This window comes from Leptonychotes weddellii, chromosome 12, assembly GCF_054177405.1.
Source record: "Leptonychotes weddellii isolate Sample4059 chromosome 12, ASM5417740v2, whole genome shotgun sequence".
Classification (NCBI taxonomy): Eukaryota; Metazoa; Chordata; class Mammalia; order Carnivora; family Phocidae; genus Leptonychotes; species Leptonychotes weddellii.
Genome location: NC_138380.1, coordinates 64,848,361 through 64,871,332, shown reverse-complemented (window position 1 = coordinate 64,871,332; position 22,972 = coordinate 64,848,361). Strand labels below are relative to the sequence as shown.

Here is a 22,972-nt window from a genome sequence, read left to right as displayed (position 1 = left end):
GAACACAAGCAGGGGGAGTGGGAGAGGGAGAAGCAGGCTTCCCGCAGAGCGGGGAGCCCAACGTGGGGCTCGATCCCAGGACCCTGGGATCATGACCTGAGCCGAAGGCAGACGCTTAACAACTGAGCCACCCAGGCGCCTCTATAGCCCTTTCTCTTGTAACTTGTTCACCCACCACTTCTGTGCCTTTATTAACTAAACCTAGAATGTTTTCTCCCCCTAGCCTATATAATTATATTTTGTCTGATTTGACTATATTGTCCCTGGACAGTGTTCATAACTTGAGCCAATGACCATCTCCCCTCTGTTTTTATTAAGTAGAATATGCTACTGTGTAACATCTGTGCCCTCTAAACAAACACAGTCTTTCTTTTCTGAGGCATCTCTTTAAAGATTTGCTCTTGGGGGTGCTTAGGTGGCTCAGTTGGTTAAACATTCGACTTTTGATTTTTGCTCAGGTCATGATCTCAGGGTCCTGGGATCAAGCCCCACATCAGACTCTGCACTCAGCGCAGAGTCTGCTGGTCCCTCTCCCTCTGCCCCTCCCCCCGTTTGTACTTTCTATCTCTAAAATAAGTAAAATCTTTTTAAAAATAAAAAATAAAGATTTGTTGTCAAAAATGCTTCTTAATACCACCCAAATTCTAATCTAATCTAATCTAATCTGAGGAAAAGAACTCAAATTTAACCTTATGTATAGTGGTCATTTCTCTCCTGTTTCGCCTCAGAGTGTCCCCAGTCCCTTTAATCTCTAGCGTTGCCACTGGAAATGGAGAGACTTAAATGGAATTCATCTCTTCTAAATCCATAGACAGTCAAATATAAGAGTTATTCAATAAAATTGACTGGCATGAATATTCTAAACAATAATATTGTGTGGTTTTTAATATATCACCCAGCTGTGGAACATTTATTTACTGAACTATGCAAAGAAACCTTTTAATAGTGTCACCATCACCATGAAACAAAGTGAACCCAGTAAGATTTGGATTACAGAGATACAACTGATGAGAAATCACAGCATCAGGTTTCTAGTCCACTGAAGTTTCCAGTGAATCAGAGTATAATGTGCAGACTTGTCAGGTATTTCGGGAAATTTCACAAGTGAATGTGCATTAATACATTAATATTGTCATCAACTCATTCTGTTTTCCTCCAATACCCACAATAAGGATTTTGATAAAACCTACTCTCCTGTTAGGATCATGAATCTTGATTGAATTAAAGCGTAGCTTCATGCTTCATCTCCTTCACAGACTTCACAGACAGTGGACTCTTTAAGAGTCCTCTGGGCAAAATAAATGTTCTTGTTTGTGGGCCCTAATAGTTGAGTCTTATCTTCGCTTGCAAAATTAGAGTCTCAATTCCTTAGCTTAATAGCCCTGGTTCTGGAAAAGATTTTTCCAGACTGGCAGTATTTAGCTATTTAAGTATCAGAGCCCTGCCAACAAGCAGAACCTATTCTCCAGCTTGTCCGTAGACCCAGAAATGAAACATGATATTTATGTGATAGAAATTGATCATAAGACCCTGTTTAAATATCATGTCTACTCTATACAAAGTATCATACTCATCTAAATAAATACTGTTGAAAGTTCAATTTATCAAGTTTTAGTGGAGCACATGATTGACATTAATCGGGAGACACAGGGCCTACCTTTGAGACTTAACTGCCACTAACTAGCTGTGTGACTTGATGATAAACAAGCATCCTCTCTTATAATACAGTAATACAGTTGAAGCCTTTGTAACTGATGCAATCAGCACAAAATGTACTAGTTCCAAAGCCAAACTATTTGGCTTCAAATCTCAGCTCATCTGCTTGCTATCTGTGTGACCTTTGGCAGAGTACTGAGCCTCTCCATGCATGTAAAATGGGGATAATAGTACCAATTTCAAACAATTGTTATGTGGATTAAATGAGTCGGTACGGGGCGCCTGGGTGGCTCAGTCATTAAGCCTTCGGCTCAGGTCATGATCCCAGGGTCCCGGGATCGAGCCCCACCATCAGGCTCTCTGCTCCGTGGGAAGCCTTCTTCACCCTCTCCCACTCCCCCTGCTTGTGTTCCCTCTCTCGCTATGTCTCTCTCTGTCAAATAAATAAAATCTTTAATAAATAAATAAATAAATAAATGAGTCGGTACATGTAAGGAATTACAGCATTGCCTGATATACTCAAAAATATTCTTGTTTAGAGCGAGAGAGGCAGGGGGAGGGGCAGAGGGAAAGGAAGAGAACCTTAAGCAGGCTCCACACCCAGTAAAGAGCCAGATGTGGGGCTCAGTCTCACAACCCTGAGTTCATGACCTGAGCCAAAATCAAGAGTCGGATGCTTAACTGACTGAGCCACCCAGGCACCCCAAAAATTTTGGTTTTTTTTAAATTATAATTCTTAATTTGTTAATTAAGGGAGAAAGTTGTCTAAAGGAGGAGAATCATAAAATGAGGATATCTACTTAGGATGGGTCATTAATAAAGTTCTAAAATGGCAGGGAACTGAAATTGTCAACATTTTTTTTAAGAGGGAGGCGTTACCTTTATTTTTTTTACTGTACTATAAACATGTAATGTGATAAAAATTGTTACAATGGCAATCCTATTACAGTGCATAAATGTATCAAAGTGGCACACGTGTATACTTTAAATTCACACAGTGTTATGTGTCAAATATATCCCAAAAAAATTGGAAACAAAAAAAACCTTTTTTTTTAAGATTTTATCTCTTTATTAGAGAAAGAGAGCACAAGTAGGGGGGAGAGGAAGGGAGAGGGAGAAGCAGGCTCCTCGCTGAGCAGAGAACCCAATGTGGGGCTGAATCTCAGGACCCTGGGATCATGACTCGAGCCAAAGGCAGACACTTAACTGACTGAGCCACCCAGGCACTCTAAGAAAAAAATTTTTTAATTAAAAGCTTGCATAAATGAAATGTTTCAGATCATGCTTTCAAAGTATTTTATAACATTTTATAATAAATTTTTCCCACCTACTTGGTTTTTTTAATTCAATTAATTTACATATGTATTATTAGTTTCAGATGTAGAGGTCAGTGATTCATCAGTCTTATATAATACCCAGGGTTCGTTACATCACGTGCCCTTCTTAACGTCCATCACCCAGTTACTCAATCCCCCTACCCACCTCCCCTCCAGCAACCCTGTTTGTTTCCTATGATTAAGAGTCTCTTATGGTTTGTCTCCCTCTCTGATTTTGTTTTATTTTTTCCTCTCTTCCCCTATGATCCTCTGTTTTGTTTCTTAAATCCCACATCTGAGTGAGATCATATGATAATTGCCTTTCTCTGATTGACTTTTTTGCTTAGCATAATATCCTCTAGTTCCATTCACATCATTGCAAATGGCAAGGTTTCATTTTTTTGATGGCTGAGTAGTAGTTTAGAGTGTGTGTGTGTGTGTGTGTGTGTGTGTGTATACCCCACATCTTTTTTATCCATTCATCTGTCTATGGACATCTGGGCTTTTTCCATAGTTTGGCTATTGTGGACATTGCTCCTATAAACATTGGAGTGCAGATGCCTCTTTGGATCATTATATTTCTATCTTTGGGGTAAATACCCAGGAGTGCAGAAATTGTCAGCTTCTTGGTAGGAATTTCCCATCAGGTTATGAAACTTTAGTAGAACGTTTTTCCTTTTCCAGAATCCTTTGGAGCCACTATATATTCCTGCCAGTGGTTGTGCATAGTCACAAATTTTCAAGGAAAGAGCCATTCCTTTAATCTCTTGATATTAGTTAACCATGATATTTGGACAGGGTTAAGGATTTTATATTAGACAGTCTTTTTTTTCCTTTATAACGAAGCACTTTTTCCCCTTAGTGAACCCACTCTATTGGTGTGTCTAAATTTCAGTTGACTGTGTGGCAAAATCCTTCCAATTCCCTTGGTTTTAGTGACATTTTGAGGTACAGTCTCAACAACAGGTACTAGGTCTCTCAGAATATTTGTCACCAGTCATCTGTGTCTTGGTTAAAACTTTGTTCAGAAATTTAGCTTTCCAGTATCTACAGAACATTCCAGTCTCTTTATTACTTGTCTCAGAATAACATCTCTCCTTACACTTGGCATAATTCAGATTATCAATCACATAATGTCTGGTAGCATTGTTATTACCATACTTTGAAGTAGTTGGGCTTATTTTCCCAAATACCTTAGTTTTAAAAGGCAACCTCTAGCTCCCTTTTTAATTTATAGTCCTTGCTTCTTTTTTATATAAAAAGCCTCTCCTTTTTATACCCACTCTTAGCATTGCATTGGAAACTGCCATCAAGTTACAACCTTCAGAAGTGATCCTGCTGATTGGGCTAGCACGTGAGGAAGCAGCAGGTCTATGTCCTCCTGTGAGGTTCTGGAAAAGAAAATCTGTTGCTGTGTAATGCAACACAGCCTCAGAGACCAAGCATACCAATAAACAATTAGGGCCTTTTGAAGAGATAGCATTTATTTTTTCAGACTCCATTTGAAAATATTGGGCTTTCCTCTCCACCGCCTCCTCCCCTGAGTATTTTCTCGGTTCTGTCAGAAAATGTCCTAACACCAGAGCCAGTCATATTTGGTATTGATTCTAGTAGGAAAAAATACCCAATGTGCTGTTTAATCTTCAGGGGGAAAACTCTTAAAATTAATGGAAATAATTTATTACACTAACTTCATTTGTTTAGGTACTGCAGATATAGAAGTCTATTTTATACCTAATTTTTTTTAATAAGTCATGAGAAATCTAGGTTCTATATTCCTGCATGTAATCTCAAGCACCATGTGGAAACACTGTTCCTAGATCTGTGGCATATTTTTTACCCTGGTGTGTGCTAGTGAATGTGCCAAATTAAAGTTAACAGTTATCACATCTATCCCTTACATTTCTGGGAGCAGAGTTTATTTTAATATGTACTAAAGGGAATGTAATATATCTACTTCCATTTTTTTAACTTCCATTTTTAATCAACTCAGTGTTTTTTGAATGACTGTTACCACTAAGTTACTAAGAAACATTATAAAACCTCAGTTATGGAAACATTATAAAACCTCAGTTATGGAAAAGATTTTCCAAATGCCAGATTCAGTAATGTCAGGAATTGAAGCAAACTAAATTACTCTTTCAAGATAATTGGTTTTTTTTCTTCAAAACATTTTTAAGTATATAATTCAGTGGTATTAAGTACATTCCTAATGTTGTGCAACCATTTCCTCTCCATTTATAGAACTTTTACCTCATACCAAACAGAAATTCTAACCATTCAGCAATAAATTCCCCATCCTCCCTTGCCCCTTAGCCACTGGTAACCACCATTCTCCTTTCTGTCTCTGTGAATTCCCTGTTCTGGATATTTAATGTAAGTGGAACCATACGATATTTTGTCTGACTTATTACACTTAGCATAATGTGTCAAGATGCATCCATGTTGTAGCATAAATCAGAATTTCATTCCTTTTTATGGCCTACTAATATTCCATTGTGTGTATATATACCACATTTTATTTATCTGCTCATTATTGATGGACACATGGGTTGTTAACCATATTCTGGCTATTGTGAATAATACTGTTGTGAACATTGGTGAGAAAGTTTGTCATTGCTTTCAATTCTTTTAGGTATATCCCTAGAAGTGGAATTGATAGATCATGTAATAATTCGATTTTATATAGTGAAGAACTACCAAACTGTTTTCCATAGAAACTGCATCATTTTAGATTCCTACCAGCACTGCATAAGGGTTCAAGTTTCTCCACATCCTTCCCAACACTTGTTGTCTTCCAGTTTTTTGATAGTAGCTGTTTTAATGGGCTTGAAGTAGAATTGTTACATTCTTTTTTAAAAAAAAGATTTTATTTATTTATTAGGGAGAGAGAGCACAAGTGGTGGGGAGAGGGAAAAGCAGACATCCCACTGAGCAGGGAGCCCGACACAGGGCTTGATCCCAGGACCCCGAAATCATGAACTGAGCCAAAGGCAGTTGCTTAACCAACTGAGCCACCCAGGTACCCTCTTACATTCTTAATACAGTAAAATGTTACTTCTTAGTTTGTAAGACTACCTGCATCAGCAGGTGTCTTAACAGACTTAAACTTTGCAAATAAGATCTTTGTTTAAAATAACACATCATGGGGCACCTGGGTGGCTCAGTCAATTGAGTGTCTGTCTTTGGCTCAGGTCATGATCTCAGTGTCCTGGAATCGAGCCCTACATCAGGCTCTCTGCTCAGCAGGAAGCCTGCTTCTCCCTCTGCCTGCCGCTCCCCCTGCTCGTGCTCTCTGTCTCTCTATCAAATAAAAATCCCTTAAAAAAATAAAAAATAAAAACAGATTTTCTTTTCCAGAACCTCACAGGAGGACATAGACCTGCTGCTTCCTCATGTGCTAGCTGAATCAGCAGCCTTCCTTAAACCACTCAAACTAGATTTTAAACCAAAGACTGTAATAAGAGATGAAGAAGGACACTATATCATAATAAAGGGATCTATCCAACAAGAAGATCTAACAATTATAAATATTTATGCCCCTAAGTTGGGAGCAGCCAAATATATAAATCAATTAATAACAAAGAAACTCATTGATAATAATAAAATAATAGTAGGGGACTTTAGCACCCCACTCACAGCAGTGGACAGATCATCTAAGCAGAAGATGAGCAAGGAAACAAGGGCTTTGAATGACACACTGGACCAGATGGACTTAACAGATATATTCAGAGCATTTCACCCTAAAGCAGCAGAATACATATTATTTTCAAGTTCATGTGGAGCATTTTCCAGAATACATCACATACTGGGTCACAAATCGGGTCTCAACCAATAAAAAAAGATTGAAATCATACCATGCCTATTTTCAGACCACAATGCTATGAAACTTGAAGTCAACCACAAGGACAAATTTGGAAGGACCACAAATACATGGAGATTAAAAAACATTCTACTAGGGGCGCCTGGGTGGCTCAGTTGGTTAGGCGACTGCCTTCGGCTCAGGTCATGATCCTGGAGTCCCGGGATCGAGTCCCGCATCAGGCTCCCTGCTCGGCAGGGAGTCTGCTTCTCCCTCTGACCCTCCCCCCTCTCATGTGCTCTCTCTCATTCTCTCTCAAATAAATAAATAAAATCTTTAAAAAAAAAAACAAACATTCTACTGAAGAATGAATGGGTCAACCAGGAAATTAAAGAATTTTAAAAAAACGTGGAAGCAAATGAAAGTGAAAACACAACGGTTCAAAATCTTTGGGATGCAGCAAAGGCAGTCCTAAGAGGGAAGTATATAGCAATACAGGCCTTCCTCAAGAATCAAGAAAAGTCTCAACTACACAACCTAACCTTACACCTAAAGGAGCTGGGAAAAGAACAGCAAATAAAGCCTAAACCCAGCAGGAGAAGAGAAATAATAAAGATTAGAGGAGAAATCAATGATATAGAAATCAAAAAAACAGTAGAATACATCCACAAAACTAGGAGCTTGTTCTTTGAAAGGATTAATAAGATTGATAAACCCCTGACCAGACTTATCAAAAAGAAAAGAGAAAGGACCCAAATAAATAAAGTCATGGGGGTGCCTGGGTGGCTCAGTTGTTCAGCATCTGCCTTCGGCTCAGGTCATGATCCCAGGGTCCTGGAATCGAGCCCCGCATCGGGCTCCCTGCTCAGAGTGGAGCCTGCTTCTCCCTCTCCCACTCCGCCTGCTTGTGTTCCCTCTCTCGCTGTGTCTCTCTTTGTCAAATAAATAAATAGAATTTGAAAAATAAAATCATGAATGAAACAGGAGAGATCACAACCAACACTGCAGAAATATCAACAATTATAAGAGAATATTATGAGCAATTATATGCCAACAAATTAGGCAATCCAGAGGAAATTAATACATGCCTAGAAACATAAACTACCACAACGGAAATAGGAAGAAATAGAAAACCTGAACAGACCCATAACCAGCAAAGAAATTGAATCAGTAATCAAGAATCTCCCAACAAACAAAGAGTCCAAGGCCAGATGGCTTCCCAGTGGAATTCTACCAAACATTTAAAGAAGAATTAATACCTATTCTTCTGAAGCTGTTCCATAAAGTGGAAATGGAAGGAAAACTTCCAAACTCATTCTATGAGGCCAGCATTACCTTGATCCCAAAACCAGACAAAGACGCCACTAAACAGGATAATTATAGACCAATATCCCTGATGAACATGGATACAGAAATTCTCACCAGGATACTAGCTAATAGAGTCCAGCAGTACATTAAAAAGATGATTCACCACAACCAAGTGGGATTTATTCCTGGGCTGCAGGGGTGGTTCAACATTTACAGTCAATCAGTGTGATACACCACATTACTAAAAGAAAGGATATGAACCATATGAGCAAAAGCATATGACAAAGTATAGCATCCTTTCTTGATAAAAACCTCCTCCCATGTAGGGAAAGAGGGAACATTCCTCAACATCATAAAAGCCATATAAGAAAGACCCACAGCAAATATCATCCTCAGAGGGGAGAAACTGAGAGCTTTTTCCCTAAGATGAGGAACACAACAGGGATGTCCACTATCATCACTGCTGTTCATCATTGTAGTGGAAGTCCTAGCCTAAGCAGTCAGACAGCAAAAAGAAATAAAAGGCATCCAAATTGGCAAAGAAGTCAAGTTTCACTCTTCACAGATGACATGATACTCTATGTAGAAAACCCAAAAGACCCCAGTAAAAAATTTCTAGAACTGATACAGGAATTCAGCAAAGTTTCAGGATACAAAATCAACACACAGAAGCTTGTTGCATTCCTATACACTAACAGTGAAACAGCAGAAAGAGAAATCAAGGAATCGATCCCATTTACAATTGCACCAAAAACCATTAGATACCTAGGAATAGAACCTAATCAAAGAGGTAAAAGATCTGTACTCAGAAAACTATAGAACACTTAATGAAAGAAATTGAGGAAGACACAAAGAAATGGAAAAACATTCCATGCTCATGGATTGGGAGACCAAATATTATTAAAATGTCTATGCTACCCAAAGCAGTCTACACATTCACTGAAAAATCCCTATCAAAATACCACCAGCATTTTTCACAGAGCTGGAACAAACAATCCTAAAATGTGTATGGAACCAGAAAAAAAGACCTCGAATAGCCAAAGGAATGTTGAAAAAGAAAAAGCTAGTGGCATCACAATTCCGGATTTCAAGTTCTGTTACAAATCTGTAATTGTCAAGACAGGATGGTACTGGCACAAAAACAGACACAGATCAATGGAACAGAATCGAGATCCCAGAAATGGACCCTCAAATCTATAGTCAACTAATCGTTGACAAAGGAGGAAAAATTATCCAGTGGAAAAAAGTCTTTTCAACAAATGGTGTTGGGAAGATTGGATAGCCACATGCAGAAAAGTGAAACTGGACCACTTTCTTACAGCATACACAAGAAAAAATTCAAAGTGGATGAAAGACCTAAATGTGAGACAGGAATCCATCAAAATCCTAGAGGAATTCACAGGGCAGCAACCTCTTTGACCTCAGCTGCAGCAACTTCTTGCTAGATACATCTCCAAAGGCAAGGAAAACAAAAGCAAAAATGAACTATTGGGACTTCATCAAGATAAAAAGCTTTTGCGCAGCAAAGGAAATTTTTGTCAAGAAATGGGCAGGAGACATGAACAGACATTTCTCCAAAGAAGACATACAGATGACCAATAAACATGAAAAATGTCAACATCACTCAGGGAAATAGAAATCAAAATGACAATGAGATACCACCTGACACCAGTCAGAATGGCTAAAATTAACAACTCAGGAAACAACAGATGTTGGCCAGGATGCAGAGAAAGGGGAACCCTCTTACACTGCTGGTGGAAATGCAAGCTGGTACAGCCACTCTGGAAGACAGTATGGAGGTTCCTCAAAAGGTTGAAAATAGAGCTACCCAACAGCCCCGCAATTGCACTATTAGGTATTTATCCAAAGGATACAAACATAATGATCCAAAGAGGCACCTGCACCCCAATGTTTATAACAGCAGTGTCCACAATAGCCAAACTGCGGAAAAAACCCAGATGTCCGTTGACAGATGAATGGATAAAGAAGAGGTGGTATATTTATACCATGGAATATTACTTAGCCATCAAAAAGAATGAAATCTTTCCATTTGCAATAATGTGGATGAAACTAGAGGGTATTATGCTAAGGGAAATAAGTCAGACAAATACAAATAGTATATGATTTCACTCGTGTAATTAAAGAAACAAAAAGAACATGGGGGAAGGAAGAATAAAATAAGATAAAAACAGAGAAAGAGGCAAACTATAAGAGACTCTTAACTGTAGGGAACAAACAGGGTTGCTGGAGGGGAGGGGGGAGTGGGATGGGGTAACTGGGTGATGGGCATTAAGGAGGGAACTTGAAGTAACGAGCACTGGGTATTGTATGCAACTGATGAATCACTAAATTCTACCCCTGAAACTAATAATACACTGTATGTTAACTAAATTGAATATAAATTTTTAAAAAAATTTTAAAAAGAATGTGATATAAAATAGTTTTCAAACTTTAAAATGCAGAAGGGTCATGTGGTAATTTTGATAACATGTGGATTCTAATTAGTTGGTCTTATGGGCCTGCTCTTCAGCATGTTTAACAAGTTCCTGAGTGGTGGCAAGGCTGCTCGCCCAGAGAACAAACTTTGAGTACAAGAATTTAAAGTATTAGTGAAGACAGACCCTAACTGATAAAAATATTACAGCTCTTCTGGCATGCAAAACTAAATTACAAGTATTAAATAATCTATTTTGAACGTTTAACAATGTGTAAATGAATGTACTGATTAAAAAAAAAAAAATTGGACCTGGTGATATGAAGCTCTGGAATCACATTTTCAATTCCTCTATTGAAATGTTTCTCTCACTGGTCATTGTGCCTCAGTTTTTTCAACTTTAAAATTGGAAGAGTACTTTCCGTCTATTACCTTGATGTTGATAAAGAATTTTTTTAAATTGCCTCTTCTCTGTTTTCCTCCTTAGGGAGTGCCTTGGTGAAGCACATGAGCCTTGTGACTGCCAAACATGGAAAAATTGGCTACAAAAAATAACTGAAATGAAACCGGAAGAACGTAAGGAGAATCTTAGATAGCTATACTATATATATTCTAATAGCATTCAAAAGATAATGTAGTCCTATTACTTAGAGTCTTCAGTAAGTAAGTTTTCAAGCTGTTAATGCTGTAGCTCTCCAGTTTAACATTATACCTCTCACTAACACCCTTTTGGACATCACAAGGTTTTTGCAGCGGGGAATCACAGACAGGTTCCATGTTTCTAACTAACTGTTTTTAGTTAAGATAAGCAGGGTAGGGCGCCTGGGTGGCTCAGATGGTTAAGCATCTGCCTTCAGCTCAGGTCATGATCCCAGAGTTCTGGGATCGAGTGCCGCATGGGGCTCCCTGCTAGGTGGGGAGCCTGCTTCTCCCTCTGCCTCTGCTTCTCTGTCTCTCTGACTCTCATGAATAAATAAATAAAACATTTAAAAAAGAAAAAGATAAGCAGGGTAAACAGGATCACATTAAAGCCCTCCTCCCACGGCTGGGTGGAGGGCTTTATCCTGGAGTGGACCACCTAGCTTTTTTATACCTTAAGGAAGAAATGTATACACTGTAGTGAGAGGAAGCTTCTTATTTCCCTGGAAACTTCAGTGGATGATAAGACAAGTTAATTTCTTGACATTATGTGGCTCTGTAGATTTACTTAAATGGCATGTCTAACTATTTTTACTGAGATTTCTATAAATACATATTAATCCTACGGAAATGTTATGAAATTAGTGTTAGTAATCCCATTTTGTAGATGAAGTAATTAATACTTAGATTGGATTGAGTGACATCAGGGACAGGGCATGTGCCTGGAAACAGAATGGATTTTAATTAGCCTTCCTAATAGTAATTCCTGCATTTAACAGGAATTGCTTTGCAGTTATTTTTCATCCCCTGAAGTGTTTTATGACAACTGTTTTCTTTCGAATTAATACAAAAGTTAATTTCATTTTTTAACTTTTTATATAATTGAGTTATTTTGAGGTATTACAAATCAGGATTAAGAATTCCCTCAGTGATTCTGCACTTACTATGAACAAAGCACATGATGATGATGCCAGCCTTCAAAAAGTATATAAGCTAGAAGGGAAGCAGTCAGATCATTACAGTATTATATGATAACTAATATAGTTGGGTAAAGATAAGAGTACAAAAACAAGAAAACTAAATCAGGTTGGGAAAACAAGAAAACTAAATCTGGTTGGGCAGGGGGGTGTCAGAATCCTCCTGAAGGCAGTGAGATAGGAATTGGGTTTTAGCATACCTGCAGGGCAGAAATGTGGTAGGTATTCCTATCAGCAGCTAAAGTGATGCTGGGAGAGCCTGGCTGACAGCTCTGAGACCCTACAGACTTGTATTATATCGGGCAATATACCACTGCCCAAGAACTGGTCATTAGCATTCTATATTCACGAGATTCATTTTGTGCACTGACTCAGGGTTATTCAAATCCATGAAGAAGATCATGATGAGAAGGCTTATGTCCGTTATCCAGGAGCAAAAGGAAATGGATAATCTTAGGATATTTTATAGGGAGATCTGATTAAATATTCTTGCCCTGTACATTCATCATTCAATCAACAAGTATTTTTTTGAGTACCTGCTATGTGCTAGGAACTTCCCAAATTAAAAACAGCCACATGGATTGTTTTTGTTCCCCAGGTGCATTGTGTCTCTTGAATGCCAGATATAGCTTGCCATTGCTCCCTTGACACCCACCCATTTTCCCTATTCTCCTGATATGTATGGGTCTGTGTATACGTGTGAGTTCCATAAACAGATTAATACCATTATCCTGCAACGCCTTTAAACATGACAAGACCATTGGATTTTGCTCTCTTGTTTTGCTTCTGGCACCAAGAAACATTTATATTTCTATTAGACATGGTTGGCTATTGCTCACCTACCTACATTTCTTTATACCTTTATATGATGCTTAACATTAAGGTCCATGGGAGAAATTGCAAGAGATGAGGCTGGAAAGGTAGGCATTGCCAGATTGTGAGGATTTTTGCCAAATTGTCTGAAGCTATCTTATTAACAGAATAAGCTATATGATACATGTTTTAAGTAGGAAAATAGCATTATCTGAGATATTTTTGTGAAGATAACTGATGACTGGGCAGGTGAGACTGAAGGATAGAGAGATCAAAATAGGGAGGTTAATTTTTAGTTTGAGTCAAAAGATGGATGATTGGTCAACGTAGGAAATTCAGATATGAGATTACCTTTCAGGGGAAAATAAATGACTTGTTGTGGACATTGTGAACTTTCAGGTACTTATAGGCCATATATGTGGAGGTGTGCAGTGGGATTTTAGAAGTGCTTGTTTGCAGCCCAGAGAGATGCTGAGAAGACTTAGGAATAACTTACTGCTTTTAAGTGGTATCCATATTATTTATGTAACATTTATTGAGTGCTACTTTATATTAGAATATGGAAATAAGGTGCTGCCTACTTTCTTGAAATTTACATTTTAGAGACGAAGACAGCAATATACAAAACTAAGAAAAAGAAGTATTATTAATGCTGTGAAAGAACAGCATACCTGTGGTACATTGTGAGGGAGGGGAGAGATCAAAGAGAAGATCAGTTTTCTCTATGAGAGGGTAAGGAAAAACATTATGAAAGAATTGATGCACAAGCTGCATCTTGAGAGCTGATAAGATGTTCTTCGCACAAACCGGAACAGGAAGGGTATTTGGGCTTCAGGTGAAAGAGAGCTGTGAAATAGCGTGGCATGTTCAAGGACTGCAGATTCTGCAGTACAACCAGCGCAAAGAAGGTGCACTGCCAGATGAGACCGCACAGGCAGAAGTCCCAATCCGGTGTCAGGGCGGGGGTTCTATGGAGTGCTGGGAGGTCTGACTTCATCCTGAGACACTGAAAAGCAGTTCTGAGGAGGAGAATGAGAATTGAAGATGCTTAGGTCACTCAAGTAAAAGTGTGGACGGTGAATAGAGACTATTGAGAGACAAGTAAGAATGCTGTTTCTTAGAAAACTTCAGAATGTCCAGAATGTTTCTTAGAAAACTTCAGAATGAGAGGATAATGAGGGTTTGAACAAGACAGGGGCAATGCAAACAAGAGAGGAGAGGTGTATACAGGAGAGTTAAAGAAGATGCAGTTTTAGGGGCGCCTGGGTGGCTCAGTTGGTTAAGCGACTGCCTTCGGCTCAGGTCATGATCCTGGAGTCCCTGGATCGAGTCCCGCATCGGGCTCCCTGCTCGGCAAGGAGCCTGCTTCTCCCTCTAACCCTCCCCCCTCTCCTGTACTCTCTCTCTCTCTCATTCTCGCTCTCTCAAATAAATAAATAAATCTTAAAAAAAAAAAAAAAAAGAAGATGCAGTTTTATTTAGTTGTAAATCTAGTGTACTTACCAGTTGCCTGGAAGTGTTAACGCACCACAAGAAATAATTAGCACAATATATTATTTATTAATTATTGAGCAGAAAAGGGCTGTAAGTGTCCAATTTAAGATATGAAACAAACATTTTGAAATGGGTGTTTTTACTTATGTCTTACCATTGTAAAATTGGTCATTCATTCCATACCCATGAATAAGTTTTTACTAGGGCGAGAGAGAGAGAGAGAACGACCTGGCTAGTAAGTACAGATTATCACTGGGACTGTGACAAAATACCCTTACATATGACCATGATCCTGATAATGAGAACAGAAGAGAAATAGAAGAACTAGAAAATGGTATGTATGGTGTATACACAGTTACTTCTGGTGGCCAGAGACAGGGAGACCTTAAGTGAAAAACAAGACTTCCTCAAACAGTCCTAAATGGGGTTTTAATTCAGAAAGACAGAGGAACTTGAGAAAATTGGATAGAAGATAAGGGACTGAGGACACCTGAAAAGTTGTCTACCATAGAAGGACCAAAGCCAAGACTGCAGAGTAAGTTCCCAGTTGCTGAGAAAAACCTAGGAGTTTTCTCATTGTCCTCCAGACAGAAATGTGATGACCAGCTGACTACTATTAATGGCCACTGAAGTTTATGAAATTTAGGGTGAGGCTTAAAGCAAATAATACTAGGCCAACTGTAAGGCTTAAGCGGAACATCATCATTAAATACATAAAAATAATATTCCAAGAAAGAAAAGTATGATTTAATGCTGTATTGTTTACATATTAATTTGGGTCATGGTCACATACATACTTTTGGCATAAGCATTTACAACTGAACTTGTCGATTCATGAGATCATTTTCTCCCTTATGCCTGGTTTTCCAAAGTCTTTGAATTATGAGACTCAAAAGGAGTGACAAAATCTAATTAATGAGAAAAAATGCTATAAAATATACTAAGATTCGTTCAAAGAATTCCATATAAAGATTCAAATACTATTTTTCAGCACTGAAACTGCCTCTGTTATGTCTAATCAGACAAGAAGAGGGAGTGATTATATTTTCTGTGAAACTGGTTATTTTATAAAAATTCTGAGACCAGTTTTTCCATAGTACATAATAAATGATTATTGAACGGAATTCAAATATTCTTCTTAAGAAGTCAGTCTTTAAAATCAATTTTGTGAACGCCTGGGTGGCTGTCGGTTAAGCGTCAGCCTTCAGCTCAGGTCATGATCCCAGGGTCCTGGGATCGAACCCCACATGGGGCTCCCTGCTCAGCAGGAAGCCTGCTTCTCCCTCTCCCTCTGCTTGTGCTCTCTCTGTCTCTCTCTCTCTCTCAAATGAATAAATAGTATCTTTTTTAAAAAATTTAAAAATAAAAATAAAATCAACTTTGTTTTGGGCAACACTGTCAGGACCCTTCTCACTCCTGAGAGATTTTTCTGTATCCTTTTTTAATAAACGTCTGTCACTTTACTCACTCTCAAAAAAAAAAAATAAAAATAAATAAACCAACTTTGTTTTCACTTGCACACATATTGATTCTATTAGTAGATCTTAGACTGTTAATGCACTAATACTTGATTAAATGAAGCTAATATTTCTTACAAGGAGACCTAAGCACACTAGATTATTGAAGAAAGAAGATCAGGATACAATAGACATGTAACTGAAGTCAAGGGAAGAGTCTGGAACTCAGTAAGGGTGAAGAAAACTCACCAGGTCGATGGAAGGGGGAGATAAGGTAATGTAGGTATGAAGCAAAGTGTATACAGAAGGCAGATGTGTGAAATGACCTTGTTTGGAGAACTAGAAGGAAAGGCATTTTTTCCAGTACAAGTTTTTGTTTTAATAATAGTAAAAAAAAATAATAGTTATTTCCTGAACACAGTTTACTTTATACAATCCTCTAGAATGCAGTTAGGAACTAGCATTCTCTCCAAGGGTGGGAGAAAAAAACTGTTACGTTGCAAGTCACACAATCTGCTTTGTTTTAATGGCTTTGTGCTTTATTTATTATAACAATGGACAATAAAGGTCATAAGAATATATTAGAGCCTCTGAGCTAAAAATAATGTTGATGCTGAAGGGAGGAGACAGGCCACTATTTAAAAAAAAAAAAAATTAGACATTATACTTAGTGATTAGGTTTTAAAGCAGTACCCTCTGTAAATGGCATTACCTCCACAGCTTGACCGGATTAGCCGTAAGTTAGTAAGTTCCTCCTGAAACTCCTGTTTTCCACCAAATTAACTGAGAATTCTCTAGCAACACCCTAATCAAACCATCTTCTATCAAGTGGGTTTAGAACTGAAGTGGGTCTGATCACTTCATTGCTGCAGTTGTTTCTCTTTGCTGTATGGAACTGAAAACCAGTGCTTCCCAGTCCAGCACAGCTGTTCTGTTGTTGAACAGACTTAAGTGTGTAGGCACCTTGGTGTTTTTTGTGGCAAGACAGCCCCACTCCTGCATTGGTAAGGCTCCATCAAAGGGCTGCTCCTAGTGCTCACCTCTTCCAGTTCATGTACTGAGCCACTTTCCAGGGGTCACTCAACCCAAATGCTTGTCTCCCTTCCCTCTCCAGGGTTGGGTCACTTTTCCTTTTAAACCTCAAAACTCAAGGAGTCTGATTTCTCACCTGCTTTTAACAGAAGTGCTAACTCCTTTCCCCACCCTTTTGAGAGTGTCTGCATGTAATCAGGGCCTTGATTGGATGGGCCACTTTCAGTGATTTCAAAGTAATTTTTGGACATCTCTTTCAGGAAAGAAAAGGGAGAGCTTTCCTATGCACTTAAAGCTAGAAAACAAAACAAATTCGATTACTCACAAGGAGGGAGAAAGTAATTGTGCCTCTGGACCTCTCTCTAGTACCTAACTCTCTCCACTTGGGGTGCTGGGAAGGGTGTTGGTTTATAAGATTTAGAATCGTTTAAAATCATGACATTCCTTAAGACTGCAGATCTCAAATCAAAATAGAATAAATTGAGTTTAAGATGAAGAATATAAGATTGGCATGGGGATAGAGGGAGGGAGAATCTTGCCAGGTGGACAGTGGCCAAATCATGAAGGTATTTTTTGCTAAAACAATTTGATTTTATCTTGCAGTCAGTGGGGAGCATCTAAAAGATTTCAAGGAGACGTATTTCTCAAAGATCACTCTAGGCAGTATAGTGGAAGCTGGGGGCATAAGGAGCTGGGGAGATGGGTTGGTTTATTAATTGTCAAAGCAGGAGGTGTAGAGGACCCTAGCTAAAGCAGTAAGAAGTAGAAATGGAGAGGAGACAGATAAGAAAGAGAAAATGGTAGAAACTATGGAATGTAGCAGGTGAGGGAGAAAGGAGGGTATCCAAGATCATGCTCTTCCTGGATTGATTCTGAGTAGATGACCATATCATTTACCAGGACAGGGAATAGAGAAAGGGGCAGGTTTAGGGGAAATGGTAAGTTTAGTTTTAGACATGTCACAGTGGATTCATTTTTAGTTTATCTGAAATAATCATGAGTAAAAAAAAGATAGTGATATTTCAATATAATTTTCCTGTTTTTTACTATGATGAAGAGTATCTGGTCATTATGTTTGCAGCTGACCCATTTAAGAAATTATTGTCTAAAATTACCATTCTTTCTGTAATTCTCTTTGATGCAATAGTTTTTTTTTTAATATTTTATTTATTTATTTGACAGAGAGATAGCGAGAGCAGGAACACAAGCAGGGGGAGTGGGAGAGGGAGAAGCAGGCTTCCTGTTGAGCAGGGAGCCCGATGTGGGACTCGATCCCAGGACCCTGGGATCATGACCTGAGCCGAAGGCAGACGCTTAACCGACTGAGCCACCAGGTGCCCCGATGCAATAGTTATTTTAAACAGACAATAATATATTGCTTTTTGTTAGCTTTAGTTCTTTTCTTCCCCAGTTTATTTGGACACAACTTTAGAGAAAAATCTCCTTTAAATCAGATTTCATAAATAGAACTTTTGGAATACAGCCCCTTATCATACTATAATTATGCTATTCAAAATGAAGCAGTTTAAAAACTTTGCCATATACCCTAATAGGAAAATAAATATATAGTTAAAATGGAGAGACAATCTGCAAAGAAAACTTTGGGGGGGACGGGGTTCCCTCTGAAGTTATACACTAACTCATGTGTTTTGTGTTTGTGTCCCAAAGTTGTAGGAGTTAGTGAAGCTTATGAGGATGCTGCCAATTGTCTCTGGTTATTAACTAACTCTAAGCCTTGTGCTAACTGTAAGTCTCCGATACAGAAGAATGAGGGATGCAATCACATGCAGTGTGCTAAGGTAAGAAGCTTTAAAGAGGATTTTGCATGCTTTGTAGTTAGAATCTTAATTTGACTTTAATCCAAAGAAGAAACAAGCATAAAACTGTTGCTGGGTTTCAGATGGATTCCAGGAGATTACATTCTATATTCTTTGTTGAATAACGTAAGTATTGCTTTATACTACTACCTTTTACACTCATAATGAATGTTAAAAATAAGTTAAGGATTCAGTGGCATTTGGCCTGAAGGTGAGAAATGCCTGAATCGCTTCCCTGCTAATCTCTCCTAGTGAGGATCCTGAAATCTTACCTGCTGATCAACAAGCCCCTCCCCACCCCTGCCCAGTGAGGATCCTGAGAGAGTTTTGTCTGTATAAAAAATAATATTAGGGGCGCCTGGGTGGCTCAGTCGGCTCGGGTCATGGCCCCGGGGTCCTGGGATCGAGCCCCATGTCAGGCTCCCGCCTCGGCAGGGAGTCTGCTTCTCCCTCTGACCGTCACCCCGCTCATGCTCTCTCTCTCATTCTCTCTCTCTCAAATAAATAAAATCTTTAAAAAATGATAATATTAAAAGATAAAGTGCTATTTTATATGAGATCTCTTACAAAACTGGCTTTTGAGCACACAGCTTAGATTCAAGGCCCAAGTCAGGCCCCAGGCAATTCCCCTAAGTCCACATCTAAGTTGGTGTCTGTGTATAGGTGGCTATATAATAAAAGTACCCAAAGCAGTGGACAGACTTAGGTTTGCTGTGAAATCATCAGTTAAATAAATAATTCATTCATTACAGTATTGAAAATGCCAACAAAGATCTTCTTGACTGAAACATAATTAATATAAATAATTACTTGTGGAAGGCTACCCTCCTGGCTTAGTTGCATAGAAAGAAACTGCCATATTTAAAACAAATATTCTGGGGCGCCTGGGTGGCTCAGTCGTTGGGTGTCTGCCTTCCGCTCAGGTCATGATCCCGGGGTCCTGGGATCGAGCCTCGTATCGGGCTCCCTGCTCTGCGGGAAGCCTGCTTCTCCCTCTCCCACTCCCCCTGCTTGTGTTCCTGCTCTCGCTATGTCTCTCTCTCTGTCAAATAAGTAAATAAAATCTTTAAAAAATAAATAAAACAAATATTCTGGAATTAGGTTAATAAATATTTTATTAATCCATGCCTACATTTATGAACACTTTTGTTTTAAAATTACACTATTCCAATTTTTTTCTTTTTCATTGGAAGTTCCATGTATATAAAAAATAATTATTTAAAGTTGAAAGAACAATGTAACTTTGAATTTACAACGTAAAAGAAACCCAAATAGTTAAGAATATTCCAATAACAAAAATCTATATCTTCTAAGTATTACTTGATTTTTAATGTTAAAGCTAATGATCATTATCATTATTACATTTAAAAAACAGCAGTTACCAGATCATTTTTATAAGCCTGTTATTACTATAAAATTAACATAAATGAATTCGCTTAGTGAGATAGTAATAACGACTTCCTAAGAGAGAAGAGGAAAAATGTAGTACAGTGTTCTGAGCAAAATGCTCAAAGGTGCTTATTAGTTCAGCTGATCAGGCCAAAAATATTTTATTTGTGGTCTTATCTCTAACATCATTATTAGTTTTTTCTTGGAAAATCTGATATAGACTATATAGATGTATAAAGAAACACAGGTTGACCATAAAAATCGGCCATTGGGCTACTAATAAAAAGGGCAAGATCCAGTTATCCAGTTACCTTTACTAACTTCAAAGCACCTACCAGTAGTAAGTAGTTGATAAATACGAATATTTTTATGAATTCATCAGGCTCATGATATAAGATAATTTATCTTAAACAGATTTTGCTTAAGCTTCTGTTGCATTTAAAAGAAACATTTACTTGCACACTATGGAAATGTAGTAGTCTTATCTAATATACCATCTGAAGTATTTGCATTGAACGAAAGAAACTATCAGGTAATTCTTAGGACATAGAAGAAAGACATCTAGAAAGTAATAACCTTGCTGCAAAAAAAATTTCATACTTTTAGAATTTTTTTTATATGTGAAGGTGGAACAACAGATCATATGTAATTGAATCCATGCTCTAACACAATGACTAAATCATGATATACTTTTATTACTGCCACAATGTTGATTATGATTCAATACAGTTTTTACTTTCTGGAATCAAATTATTAAACATTTTAGAAGAATGACAAATTTGGCCTTATAAAAATAGTTTTATTTTTAAAAACTTCATTTCCCTTTAGCTAATTTTCAGGAACTATTTAAATTTTGCATTCTTACACATTTTAAATCACTTATGATAAGTAATTTTCCTCATCTGACTCTGTAAATCTGTATGCTGCAACTAAAAAATAAAAGTTACTAAAGTTCTGTATTCTTTTTCTTATCATAGAATATAAAATCTGGCTGTTTTGTAGAAAGTTCTGCCACTAATTTGAGACATCAGTAGAGATGTACTGAAGGGTAACTTGTACCAAACCAGGCACAAAGTTTGCTTATACCAAGCAATAAAAGAACTTGCATGCTCTCAGAACCTTGATATCTACAATTTATTGTATAAGTACCTGTTAGTGAAGGGCTAATGAGGACACAAATTTTAATTTAGTTCTCTGTCTGTGACCTATCAGGTAGAGAAAAAATTAATAAAGATACAGAAGACTTAGCATAATGACTAAGATATATCTGATTGCTATATATTCAGACTTTGTATCCTGAAAACATGGATTACACCATGTTTGCAAGTATCCGTGGAGCTTTGATCATCAAAGAAAATCTCAGTAATACTTCAGAAAATAGAAATGGTAATAGCAACATTCTCTGATCATAATGGAATAAAATAGAAATTAATAATAAAGTTATAAAAGGCCTCTTCATTTGGAAATACTACTTTATCAGACCCTGAGCACCTGATCTAGAGCAATGCTCAGAAATGTGCATAGCCTCATTAAAACAATACAAAATAAGGAATGAGTTAAGGATATGACTCAAAAAATTAGAAAAACAGAATAAACTTGAAGAACACCAGGAGGAAGGATTTATTTTTTTTTAAAGGTTTTATTTATTTGACAGGGAGAGAGAGCACAAGCAGGGGGGGCAGCAGGCAGAGGGAGAGGGAGAAACAGGCTTCCCGCGGAGCAGGGAGCCCAACACGGGGCTCTATCCCAGGACTCTGAGATCACGACCTGAGCTGAAGGCAGCCGCTTAACCAACTGAGCCACCCAGGCACCCCAAGAATGGTTCACTATTTAAAAAGCCTGGGTGGCTCAGTCGTTAAGCGTCTGCCTTCGGCTCAGGTCATGATCCCAGGGTCCTGGGATCGAGCCCCACATTGGGCTCCCTGCTCCGTGGGAAGCCTGCTTCTCCCTCTCCCACTCCCCCTGCTTGTGTTCCCTCTCTCGCTGTGTCTCTCTCTGTCAAATAAATAAATAAAATCTTTAAAAAAAAAAAGTATTGCTATACCTCATCTTATTAGTAGATCCAAAGAGAAGAATCATACATATGTTCTGTAGTTGCTAAAAAGGCATTTGACAAAAAATCAACAACCATTCTTTATTAAAACACTCAAAGATGGACTCTTCCTTAGTATGATAAAAGTAAATCTAGTTCAGTGCAAAAGTTAGCATGATAACTAGAGGTACTCTCACTAAAATCAAGAACAAGATAAGGATACTCTCAATCACAAATATTGTTAACATTGGACTAGAGATACCAGTCAGCATATTTAGACAATAGGAAGAAATTAAAGATGTAAAAATTAGAAATGAAGTAGTAAATTTATTTTTTTGCAGATAGCATGATTAAATGCCTAGAAAACCCACAAGAATCAGTTTAAAAACTAGTAACAACAAAATTCAATTAATTAGCAGAGTACAAAGTTAATATGCAGAAGGCAATAGCCTTCATTTGTACCAAAACATCTGGACAAAATATGTACTGAAAGAGAAGATCTCATTTATCTAGAAAAAAACTTAAATGTACGAAATTTTTATAAAGAAAACTTTAAGACCACTTTCTGTAGGACACAAAAGATGACAAACAAATGGAAAGGTAACAAAGTTGTTGGATAGAAAGTTTCCAATGAAAATACCAGCAGGTTTTGTTTCTGCATCTAGATAATTCTAATTCAAAAGTTCACGTGGAAAAACAAAGCAAGAATAGCTAGGAAAACTCTGAAAAAGAACAGTGAGGAAGAACTAGCCTTGTCAAATAGTGAGCCTATTGTAAAGGCTCAGTAATTAAAACAGCATTGTGCT

The 22,972-nt window shown here is 37.9% G+C and overlaps 1 protein-coding gene across 1 annotated transcript in view; it reads left to right on the top strand.

The window, feature by feature from the left end:
• ANKIB1 (ankyrin repeat and IBR domain containing 1) overlaps positions 1-22,972 on the top strand; it is a 142,245-nt gene that overhangs the window by 102,571 nt on the left and 16,702 nt on the right. The window contains exons 9-11 of the mRNA XM_081799696.1: positions 3,868-3,938; positions 11,004-11,092; positions 18,597-18,727. Of these exons, the coding sequence (XP_081655822.1) occupies positions 3,868-3,938; positions 11,004-11,092; positions 18,597-18,727 (291 nt within the window). The remainder of the gene's footprint in view (positions 1-3,867; positions 3,939-11,003; positions 11,093-18,596; positions 18,728-22,972) is intronic.